Source organism: Emys orbicularis, chromosome 1 (assembly GCF_028017835.1).
Source record: "Emys orbicularis isolate rEmyOrb1 chromosome 1, rEmyOrb1.hap1, whole genome shotgun sequence".
NCBI lineage: Eukaryota > Metazoa > Chordata > Testudines > Emydidae > Emys > Emys orbicularis.
In genome coordinates, this window is record NC_088683.1 from 286070817 (window position 1) to 286083583 (window position 12767).

The 12767-nt window shown below is 45.3% G+C and overlaps 1 protein-coding gene across 1 annotated transcript in view; it reads left to right on the plus strand.

The window, feature by feature from the left end:
• The first annotated feature begins 1047 nt into the window (after positions 1-1047).
• The window catches only part of OBI1 (ORC ubiquitin ligase 1), a 34648-nt gene continuing 22928 nt past the window's right edge, over positions 1048-12767 (plus strand). The window contains exon 1 of the mRNA XM_065423727.1: positions 1048-1119. Coding sequence (XP_065279799.1) covers positions 1048-1119 — 72 coding nt within the window. The remainder of the gene's footprint in view (positions 1120-12767) is intronic.

Genomic DNA, 12767 nt, shown 5'->3' on the forward strand with positions numbered 1-12767 from the left:
AGCACCTGTATACTAACATAACTGTGTATACATTATGGGTGTGGGGGAAGAAGGGCTGTACTGCTTTAACTAAACTAAACTTTTGTGTGTACATAAGCCCTAAATTATCCCACTGATTATTCTTGGTGATGTTTGTCAGATCAGATCCTTAGACTGTAAACCCTTCAGGACAGGGATCATGTCTTCTTTTGTACCTTGTACAGAGCTGAGCACCCTCTGGGCAACTAATATTAATAACTAAAATAAAGAAAATAATAATAGTTGTTTATAATACTACTATACTAATAATAGTAATAACAATAATGCATTAAATAATAATAGAGTGAAACGGGTCCTACACTACATTGCTACACCATTTTAAACCCCAATTAATTGGCTATGATTTTCATTCTCCTTGATCTTAGTTGTTGCATCTTCTGAGAGTTATGGAAAGGTGGGGTAACTAACTTTTTCCAAAGGTTCCTTCTTCAACTCCCCTCAAGGAATAGGTTAAAACCAGACATTTTAGAGATAAATCCCCATACCACCACAGCAGAGTCCTGAAAGCTGGCCAGGAATGCGATTTATACTTGGGAGGGTGGAAGCCTCTCCACCTCACTGCCCTTCTGTGGGATTGGAAAGAGACTGCTGACTCGCTGTACATGTCTACTGCTCTGGCTTTCTATATAAGCCTGGGCCAGGGGGGCAAGATGCTGAGAGACTCCTGCACAGGCAGAGAGATCCCACAAGGAACAACAGAGGGAGGAGAAATGAATCCTCCCTAGAAGACAGCGAATGCTGGTGTATTAACAGGACGGGACAGCAGCAGCAACATGCAGCTGTGTACGCGCTACACTCAGGAGGCCCAAGCCCCCTGTTCCGCCTCTCTTCTCCTCCAGGGGAACATTTCAAAAGCGCGATTTCGGTTTCCTGTGTTGCGTTGCGGGTTGGACTCGCTGGCTTGCCGTACTCCGAGCTAGAGCGTGGGGGTCTGCCTCTCTTGCCGCTGCTGCTGGCTGGTGCCGCCGCCTGTGGAACTTCCGCGCTCGCGGGATTCGAAACGCCACAATGGCTCAGAACGTTCAGAATGTGACATTGTCTCTGACGCTGCCCATCACCTGCCACATTTGCTTGGGAAAGGTAATGGAGCTGCTGTTGCTGGGCAAAGCGAGCGGGGGTAGGGGAAGCCGGCTTGCACCTCCTCCCCCAAATGTGCTCGGGGGCTGGGGTGGGGGAGGCTCACCGCGGGGGGAGGTGCTGCTCTAAGGAGCCTGGCAACAAGTGCAGCCATGATCAGGGATTGGGCATGTGTCTGGATTTAGCGTTGTCCCTTTAAACAGGCTGCAGCTCCTAAAGTGGCTCCGGAGAGAGACAGAGGGGAAAAGTTGGGGATGGGTGCTTATGCCAAGGCGGGGAGGGATGACCGACCCACGCTGTGTGGTGTTTGCCGAGCCGGGATCGTGACTAGTGGCGTTTTATTGCTAGCAATTTTTATTGCCACCTTTCGGATTATGGGAAACGTGCGCTGCGCTTGTTAAAAAAATATTTCCAGCGCTGCGAGTTAACAGAGAGAGTGAGAGGGGAAATGGCCCTTCGGGTGAGTGGCCCTCCAGACACGGTTTATCCCTCCCCCTGAATGTGGATAAAAAGGCTTTTTCTTGCGAGTCTGTTAAGGTATTAGGACGCTTTAAAGTGGCGACTAATGTGTTCTTTGAGGCTGGGAAATGCATGTTAAAGAATGACTGTCTGGAACAAACATTTCAGGTGCTGGATGTGGAACAGAGTAGATCAAACAATGTGGAGCCAAATTCTAGTCCATGCAGCTGAAAAATGTTCCATTTTCCTAATTGAAGTTCTCTTGGGCCAGAATCTCTTCCCTTGGCCCTCGAGATTGGGGAGGGCTACTGCTGAAAGTTGGCATATTTCTTCAAGAACTCATTTTCATGACTGGTTGCTTTCCAAATTCACTTTTCTACTTCCTCTCCTCCACCCCAAAATAAATAAATAAAAGACTTCATGTAGAGAGACTAGCACTAGGGTAAGAAATGAATTAAAATAGTCTTTGTGCTCAGGACTCTGACACTAGTTGGTTAGTGGGGTCCCCTTCTCTAAATGACAATGATTTTTTTGCAAGGTGTCAGGAGGAGGAGATGTCTGACACACAAAGTAGGTACAGCATAGGGCAGGCATAGTCCTGAGCCACATGCAGCTCTTTTACAGTTAAAGTGTGGCTCATGGAGACCCCCTTCCCATTCTCCGCCTAGCAGCCAGGGGTGGGGGGAGCTTGGGACTTCTGCCCTGTGGCGAGACATTGGACTAGGTGCTTCTGCCCTGCAGGGAAGGGAGTCTAAAGAGCCTTAGCCCCGTGTGTGTGTGTGTGGGGGGGGACCTTGGTGCAGTTGCCCCGTGCCCTGGCAGGCACTGCCCCGTGGGACAGGTTGTGGCTCTTGAATGTCTGAAGATTATTGTATACAGCTCAGAGAGTCAGTAAGTTTGGACACTCCTGGCATAGGGGATGCCCAGACTCCAACTGCTCACACTTGTTAAGTGTCTCAATTCTGATCTGGAGAGAGAAGAGAGTAGTTCATTCAGTGTCCATGTTGGCTATTCATTTCTTGCCTTTTCTGCTGAGCCTCAACAAGGTCTTGTTGGTCTTATGGTCTTGCTTCTGATTCTATGGATACCTGCTTGCAATTAACTGGAGGAGACCATCAACAAATTTGTAGGCTGTGGTACGGAATGGCTTTTCTCCAAAATCTGCGCTTTGTTCTTTAGAACAGTGATTCTCAAACTTTTTTTTCCGTGGACCACTTGAAAATTGCTGAGAGTCTCGGAGGACCACTTAATGATCTTTCCAAATGTTGTTTGTACCATAAGCTAACTATTGTAAAGCGCTTTGGATAAAAGTGCTATATTAGGAAAAAAAATAATTATTTTTTTGTTCTACAAATAAAAGCACACAACTCATATTTTAATATTAGTAGTCTTACCTTTCTAATTCGATGGATGTGCCCTCTCTCCCCTGCCGCAGCAGCAGCCCCCGAGCTGGGGCTGGGAAGGGGGGGGGTCTTTCCCTCTCTCCCCTGCCGCAGCAGCAGCCCCCGAGCTGGGGCTGGGAAGGAGGGCAGGGGTCTCTCACCTGCCACAGAGCTGAGGCTGGGAAGGAGTGCTGTCTCAGGCAGCAGCTGCAGCCCTGGAGTTGGGGAAAGTCGCTTCTTTCTCTGGCCACCGCAGCCCTGCATGTCCCAAATTCCCCCCACTCCCTCTTCTCACCCCACTGCCCCCTCCCACGTACCCCTTATTCCCCCCCCCGACCACCACCTCACATGTGCGTCTTCTCCAGGGTCCAGGCACCTAATTAGTGGAGACTCGCCTGTGCAGCTCCACTAATTAGGTGGGTGGCCCTTCATTCTCTCGTGTGCGGCCGCCCAGGTGCTCACCTTAGAGGGAACTATCCGCGGACCACCTGAATGAAGCTTGCAGACCACTGGTGGTCCACGGACCACAGTGTGAGAACTCTGCTTTAGAATCTTTCCACAATACTTTAAGTTCAGTACATCTTACATCAAGATAAATGTGTTGACATTATAAATGGACCTGGTAGTAACTCCTGCGGTTGAGGATGTTCAGTTGTTTGTAACTTCATCAAACTTTAGCCATTTTGGGTGAAACTTTCCATACTAAATGTTTGCTCTTAGCTGAATTTTTCTGGAAAACTTTTTTCAACAAAAAACATTCAGAACCAAGAACAAGATTAAGGGGAAAATATGTTCTTTTGCTAATGTAGTACAAATTCTTACAGCTGTTTTTTTGTTGAAAAGTTCTTGTGCCTGCATGCTTTTGAGCATGTGCTTGAAATTTGGCAGGGAGTCATCCTGGAGTCAGAGAGGTGCCTTTTGCTGTCCCATGAAAATTGTGCAGGGTTTGGATGGTATGTGATAAATAAGACATGGAGCCACACATTCAGTGGTGAAGGTAAAATGAAATATTGAATGAATAGCTACTCATTAACTGAACGCCATCCGTTCTGTGCACGGAGTGAGCAGAAGTCCTGTGGGGAATAAATAGTGTGTGACCAAGTAATTAAAGATTGAATCATAATATATATGCACAGGGGGTGGGGTAAGAAATGAATTAAAATTGTACAGGTGACTTTAATTCTGGAATTTCATAAGTTTTGAATACCTGACATTGCAACCTTAATATTGTTTTAACCCGAATGTTATAGTATATTTAAGTTTTATTTTAACTGTGAGCTTTCTGGGTCATGGGCTGTCTCTTTGTTCTGTGTTTGTACAGTGCCTAGTACAATGGGGTCTTCGGACTAGGGCTCTGAGGTGCTACAGTTATACTGTAATATTGATAAAAAGAACAGGAGTACTTGTGGCACCTTAGAGACTAACAAATTTATTAGAGCATAAGCTTTCGTGGGCTACAACCCACTTCTTCGGATGCATATAGAGTGAAACATATATTGAGGAGATATATATACACACATACAGAGAGCATGAACAGGTGGGAGTTGTCTTACCAACTCTGAGAGGCCAATTAAGTAAGAGAAAAAAAACTTTTGAAGTGATAATCAAGATAGCTCAGTACAGACAGTTTGATAAGAAGCAAGTGTGAAAATACTTACAAGGGGAGATAGATTCAATGTTTGTAATGGCTCAGCCATTCCCAGTCCTTATTTAATCCTGAGCTGATTGTATCTAGTTTGCATATCAATTCCAGCTCAGCAGTCTCTCGTTGGAGTCTGTTTTTGAAGTTTTTCTGTTTTAAGATAGCCACCCGCAGGTCTGTCATAGAATGGCCAGACAGGTTAAAGTGTTCTTAAAACTACAATACCCACCTGCTGAAGTAAAAAAACAGATTGACAGAGCCAGACGAGTACCCAGAAGTCACCTCCTACAAGACAGGGCCAACAAAGAAAATAACAGAACACCACTAGCTGTCACCTTCAGCCCCCAACTAAAACCTCTCCAGCGCATCATCAGAGATCTACAACCTATCCTGAAAGATGATCCTTTACTCTCACAGATCTTGGGAGACAGACCTGTCCTCGCTTACAGACAACCCCCCAACCTAAAGCAAATACTCACCAGCAACCACACATCACTGAACAAAAACACTGACCCAGGAACCTATCCTTGTAACAAAGCCCGATGCCAACTCTGTCCACATATCTAGTCAAGTGACATCATCATAGGGCCTAATCACATCAGCCATACCATCAGGGGCTCGTTCACCTGCACATCTACCAATGTGATATATGCCATCATGTGCCAGCAATGCCCCTCTGCCATGTACATTGGCCAAACCGGACAGTCTCTACGCAAAAGAATTAATGGACACAAATCTGACATCAGGAATCATAATACTCAAAAACCAGTGGGAGAACACTTTAACCTGTCTGGCCATTCTATGACAGACCTGCGGGTGGCTATCTTAAAACAGAAAAACTTCAAAAACAGACTCCAAGGAGAGACTGCTGAGCTGGAATTGATATGCGAACTAGATACAATCAACTCAGGATTAAATAAGGACTGGGAATGGCTGAGCCATTACAAACATTGAATCTATCTCCCCTTGTAAGTATTTTCACACTTGCTTCTTATCAAACTGTCTGTACTGAGCTATCTTGATTATCACTTCAGAAGTTTTTTTTCTCTTACTTAATTGGCCTCTCAGAGTTGGTAAGATAACTCCCACCTGTTCATGCTCTCTGTATGTGTGTATATATATCTCCTCAATATGTTTCACTCTATATGCATCCGAAGAAGTGGGTTGTAGCCCACGAAAGCTTATGCTCTAATAAATTTGTTAGTCTCTAAGGTGCCACAAGTACTCCTGTTCTTTTTGCGGATACAGACTAACACGGCTGCTACTCTGAAACTTGTTTTTGATTGAGTTCTTCAGATTGGAGCCTCACTTGTGCCAATTGGTTATCAACTCTGGTGTTGCTAACACAAGAGGGGAATGCTGGGGGGACAATCCAAAGCTAAAGCACAAGGCAATTTGGTCAGTCGCTTTCATGCCATTTCACCAAGATCTCCTTCCCAATGGCTCTATAGTGGTCAGCCATTCTAACCTACTTTCCCACAAATTATATTAGCCCCAGAATCTGACTAATCCTCCTAACTGTCTAGCATATGTTCCTACATTTATGACAGACTGTATAGACTGAGTGCAGTTCAAAAGGCTTGTACTCTTGGTCTATATTCATGTCTGTATGAAACGATTAACTAGGGTAGACTTGTACTGCAGTGTTCTGCAATCTCAGTTAACAAACTTGTTCAGTTTCAAAGCTACTCTAGGACAGTCTTGATTGGAACCTGTTGCAAAACAAGGACACACACCGTAACTCTGTGAAAACCTTTAAAGTACATACACAAACATGTACACTTCCTACTAATTAGATATCCAGTTTCAGGAAGTGGTCAATTGATTTGGGTCATAATCCAAGGGAAAATCTGTGGGCCGCTTATCACCAGATCTTTGCTCCAACGTCAGCAGCTTTCAGCTCAGTTATTGTTCACAGCGGAAGTTAATGCTGCAAATGCAGGTGAAGCCAAGGACAGACACAACTATAGTTTTTTCCTCGCATACTAGCGGGCAACCCAAATTGCTGGAAAATAGAAAGAGACAGTTAAAGATGCATATCCAGCATAGTTACTTGATGTCACCAGAGGACTCCCAGGTGGCCAGCCCAGGATCTCAGTCATCTCCCTTCCAGGTGTTTTCAGCTTTCGGGCAGCAGTGTGCTGCAGGAGATGGCCATTTTCTCCCATTTCTGCTGGGTGTTTCAGCTTGGTTCCTCTTCTTGGAGATGCTGGTGTGGATCAATCAGATGTTGATCCAGGCCTCTGGACATTTTGAATCTTCGACAACCAAAATGAGAGGTATTCTCTCTCCCTGTATAGTTATCACCTTTTGAGTTCTTGCAGCTAGGACTAGACTTTCCCAGTCTCTTAGTGCAGCATATCTTCTCACACCAGCTTGTGTAAGACAAGTTAGGCCATAGCTGTTGCTACAACCATCTTGGGACATACTGTGAACACCAGCTAAATTGCTTCAGTCAGCAGCTTACCTCTGCAAATTGCTTTCCATGGGCCCCTCTGCCTGCTGTGCATCCTTTAGCCATCTTTGCAGTTATGCTTGCTCAAGTTGCAGTTTCTACATCTGTGTTCTGCTAGCTGCTAAAATGTTCAGTTTAAAGTTCATCTAGTTATACAAAGAGCCTCTATATTCTTTGCTCTTTTAATTTGTTTTAGCAGTCCATTGCATAATGCAAAATCACTGCAAGAACTGTTGTTTTCCAGCATGGCAGAACAGCTGTATAACTTTTCCATTTCTGTTCTTGTTTTAACAACAATGATGGGGCCTCTTTTATATGAATCAGTTGACGCTGTGCATTATTGATCAGTTACATTTCTGATTATTCCACTCTGTGATCAAATGTCTTTATAAACACAATTTTTGGTTTCAGTTCCTTTTATTTGCTCCCTCTTTCAGCACAGGTATATTTCACTGACTTGATAGTTTAAGCATGCTTGAGTGCAGATATTAGCCCTACTTGTTCACTTTGTCACTAAGCTTAGAAATCAGTATGATTGCAACCCCTTTTTCTCCCTAATAGGATTGCTCATGAGATTACAATATTTTGCCCAAACCTGTATCACTTATAGCCGACTTCCCTTTATGTGTATAACTTCTTTTAATCAGAATATTAGAGTCCATCAAGTTCCCTATTTTTCAATACTGCATCTGGCAACATCATATATTTTAATGTTTCGTATTCATGTTTTGTTCATTCAAAGACAGGGGGGGGGGGGGGGGGGGGATCTCCCCTCCCCTCCCCCCACCCCCATTGTCTCACCAGTATGTTCTTGTGAAAAGCTGCAGCAACTCTAAGTTTCCTCAGGCTATCTGACGAAATCATGCCTGTTAGACCTGGAGTTTTTTGTCTGATCCCTCTGTCCTGTCTCTTCTAAACAGCCTTGTTGCCTGCAAAATTCATAATGGTGACTCAGACTTTGGGGCCTTAATTGCTACACTGGTTTCAAAGTGACATGAATGTATGTGCACAGGATTAGAAACTTCCAGTTAGCTGTGCAAAAAGCCTGTCTAATAAGGTAATTAACAGACATTTTGCATGAAAGAATAGTAGGATCACCCATCTCTCTCAATCCTACCCAGATAAGCTATATTAAAAAAAAAAAAAAAAAAAAAAAAAAAAAATCATTGAACAGATTGAGGAACTGGACCTCTGCCCAACGAGGTTTAAGCCACAAGTTGTATTTGAATTATACATTTTAGCAATGTCTAATAGTGTTATACAAAAAATGTTTTTGGATAACAGATCTTGATATTGTAATAGAGCTTTTATTGTTGCGCATATGACTTTGTTTAGATATCAAAGTACTTCTAAAAAAACGCTGAAATGAAAGCAGTGTTAAATCAGGAGCACAATGCCCTAGACCGTACTAAAATGTAACTTGATGTTTTGCTTAAGATATTGTGATGTGAATGTTGACTCTTTCTAAGTGTGCTCCCACTTCAGGTTTTTGGTATCTTGAGGTCTTGAAATGAATCTTGCTATTTAGCTCTGTGTGTGTGTATGTATAATATAATATATATATATATATATATATTATTATTGTGCTCTACTGTTTTTAGTTTTCAGTCTTTGGTAGCTGTGCAACTGTTCTAAGGCTGCTTCTGAGGAGAAGGAATAGGGGTGTTGTCATAACTATAAAGGGAAGGGTAACAGCTCTCCTGTATACAGTACTAAAATCCCTCCTGGCCAGAGACTCCAAAATCCTTTTACCTGTAAAGGGTTAAGAAGCTCGGGTAACCTGGCTGACACCTGACCCAAAGGACCAATAAGGGGACAAGATACTTTCAAATCTTCGGGGGGGGGGGGAAGGCTTTTGTGTGTGCTCTTTGTTTTAAGGGGTTGTTCGCTCTTGGGACTGAGAGGGACCAGACATCAATCCAGGTTCTCCCCATCTTTCTAAACAAGTCTCTCTTATTTCAAACTTGTAAGTAAAAAGCCAGGCAAGGCGTCTTAGTTTTACTTTTTCTCAACTTGTAAATGTACCTTTTACTAGAGTGTTTATCTTTGTTTGCTGTACTTTGAACCTAAGACAGAGGGGGGTCCTCTGAGCTCTTTAAGTTTGATTACCCTGTAAAGTTATTTTCCATACTGATTTTACAGAGATGATTTTTACCTTTTTCTTTAATTAAAAGCCTTCTTTTTAAGAACCTGATTGATTTCTCCTTGTTTTAAGATCCAAGGAGTTTGGATCTGTATTCACCAGGGAATTGGTGAAAAGTTTCTAAAAGCTTCCCAGGGTAGGGAATGGTGGCAGCGGACCAGAACTAAGCTGGTAGTTAAGCTTAGAAGTCCTCATGCAGGCCCCTACATTTGTACCCTAAAGTTCAAAGTGGGGATACAGCCTTGACATGGTGGCAGAGCGGTGGGATTCGTTTTAAACCCAAAAGCCAGTAAGATTTTTTTTTTTCCTTCTAGCTGCTTAGAAAGCAGAGCTGAAGGTAGATGCATATCTTATCTCTCCTTGCCTGAAGGCAGAGGTGTTAAGTTTTTTTTAACAAGGGGCTTTGTTAAGAGAAGGGTTCAAAGTGAGCAAACTTTGACTGGTAAAGGCAATTTACAAGCTGAATTGTTTTTTTTTTTTTCTTTTTACATCCTCGTGAATAGCTAGTTAGAAAGTCTCTGTTAACTCAGCAGCAGCCAGAGCTGAGTACATCCCAGTTTCAGTCAACTGCAGAGGGGTGTGACCCAGCACAAGAAAACAGGAAAATGACTACCAAAGAAGAAAAAGCTAAAGAGGAGGCCCACAAAAGAGCTATGGAGCTGAAAGAAAAAGAGATGGAGGACCGAGAAAAAGAAAGGAAGCATGAACTGGAAGTAGCAAAGGCTAAGCCGGATACAACAGCCCATCCCAACAACCCCTCTCCAGGTACCACTTCCCATCCCAGAAAATTCCCCACCTACAAGGCAGGCGATGATACTGAGGCCTTCTTAGAAAATTTTGAAAGGGCCTGCCTTGGATACAGCATCGCTGCAGACCAGTACATGGTAGAGCTGAGGCCGCAGCTCAGTGGACCCTTAGCAGAGGTGGCGGCTGAAATGCCTAAGGAACACATGAACAGTTATGAACTTTTTAAAAACAAGGCCAGACTCAGAATGGGGCTAACACCCGAGCATGCCCGTCGGCGGTTCAGAGCCCTAAGGTGGAAACCAGATGTGTCATTTACCCGGCATGCCTACCACATTGACAAAAATTGTGATGCCTGGGTATCAGGAGCAAATGTTAAATCTCTGGAAGATCTGCTTTCCCTAGTAAAAATGGAGCAGTTTTTAGAGGGTGTTCCTGAGGAAATAGAAAGGTACATCCTAGATAGGAAGCCCAAAACTGTAACCGAGGCAGGGGAGATTGGAGCCAAATGGGTGGAGGTGACAGAAAAGAAAAAAGCTAGTAGCAGTTGGAGCGAATATCAGAAGGGGCAAGCCGAAACAAAACCTTATCACCGGGGACAACCCAAGGCCCCACCCACATCCCAAGGGAAACCCCAGACGCCTTCTCACCCCACCACACCAGTCTCCATCAACCAACATCGCCCCGGTGATACCTTAGCAGGGCGATGTTTTAAATGTAATGAACTGGGGCATATAAAGGCTCACTGCCCCAAGAACCCCAACCGATTACAGTTCATTACACCCCAATCACACCAAAGATCCCCAGACCCAGATGCCTCTCTCATACCCTCGGAGCGAAGGGAAACCTTGAGAGTGGGCGGAAAGAAGGTTATCGCTTGGAGGGACACTGGGGCACAAGTGTCAACTATCCACCAATCCCTAGTGGACCCCAAACTCATCAACCCGGAGGCTACAGTGACAATTCAACCCTTCGTGTCACAGTCTGTAACCTTGCCTACAGCCAAGTTGCATGTCCAGTACAAGGGCTGGTCAGGAATGTGGACTTTTGCAGTCTATGACAATTATCCCATTCCCACGCTGCTGGGGGAAGACTTGGCCAACCATGTGAAGCTACCCAAGAGGGTGGGAATAGTCACCCGCAGCCAGGCTAAGCAAGCTTTCACCCCCATCCCTGTTCCTGAGCCGTCCACCAGGGCCCCGTCTGTGTTACCAGAGACCCAAACAAAGGTGGTGGAACCGGATCCCCTGCCAACGACTGCAACAGCCGTAGTGGATCCAATCCCAGAGACCCAGCCAAAGCCAGTCCCGGAACTGGCAACGCAACCAGCACCAGAACCATTGCCAGCACTGAGTCCAGCGCTTGCAAACCCGTCTACAACTCCAATGCCAGAGGGCACCAGCGAGTCTAAACTGGTGGAAGCAGCAGATAACCCTACCCAAGAGGCTCAGCCAGAGCCTGAAATACCACATAGTGCACCAGCGGTTCACAGTCAATGGAAACAGCCCCAGCACCTGCATCGCTTCCAGAGGGACCAAGCCCCAGTCCACAGTCCAAGGAGGAACTGATGTCTCCAGCATCAAGGGAACAGTTCCAGGCCGAGCAGGAAGCAGATGACAGCCTTCAGAAAGCTTGGGCGGCGGCACGGAGCACCCCACCGCCTCTCAGCTCTTCTAACCGATCCCGGTTTGTTGTAGAAAAAGGACTTTTATACAAGGAGACTCTTTCTGGTGGGCACCAGGAAGACTGGCATCCTCAAAGACAGTTGGTAGTTCCCACTAAGTATCGGGTAAAGCTCTTGAGCTTAGCCCATGATCATCCCAGTGGCCATTCTGGGGTGAACAGAACCAAAGACCGGTTGGGGAAGTCCTTCCACTGGGAGGGAATGGGCAAGGACGTTGCTAATTATGTCCGGTCTTGTGAGGTGTGCCAACGAGTGGGAAAGCCCCAAGACCAGGTTAAAGCCCCTCTCCAGCCACTACCCATAATTGAGGTCCCATTTCAGCGAGTAGCTGTGGATATTCTGGGTCCTTTCCCAAAGAAGACACCCAGAGGAAAGCAGTACGTACTGACTTTCATGGATTTTGCTACCCGATGGCCGGAAGCTGTACCCTTAAGCAACACCAGGGCTAAAAGTGTGTGCCAGGCATTAGCAGACATTTTTGCCAGGGTAGGGTGGCCCTCCGACATCCTTACAGATTCGGGAACTAATTTCCTGGCAGGGAACATGAAAAACCTGTGGGAAGGTCATGGGGTGAATCACTTGGTTGCCACCCCTCATCACCATCAAACCAATGGTCTGGTGGAGAGGTTTAATGGAACTTTGGGGGCCATGATACGTAAATTCGTAAATGAACACTCCAATGATTGGGACCTAGTGTTGCAGCAGTTGCTTTTTGCCTACAGGGCTGTACCACATCCCAGTTTAGGGTTTTCACCATTTGAACTTGTGTATGGCCGCGAGGTTAAGGGGCCATTACAGTTGGTGAAGCAGCAATGGGAGGGGTTTACGCCTTCTCCAGGAACTAACATTCTAGACTTTGTAAGCAACCTACAAAGCACCCTCCGACACTCTTTAGCCCTTGCTAAAGAAAACCTAAAGGATGCTCAGGAAGAGCAAAAGGCCTGGTATGATAAACATTCCAGAGAACGGTCCTTCAAAGTAGGAGACCAAGTCATGGTCTTAAAGGCGCTCCAGGCCCATAAAATGGAAGCGTCGTGGGAAGGACCATTCACGGTCCAGGAGCGCCTAGGAGCTGTTAACTATCTCATAGCCTCCCCCACCTCCAACATAAAGCCTAAGGTATACCATGTTAATTCTCTTAA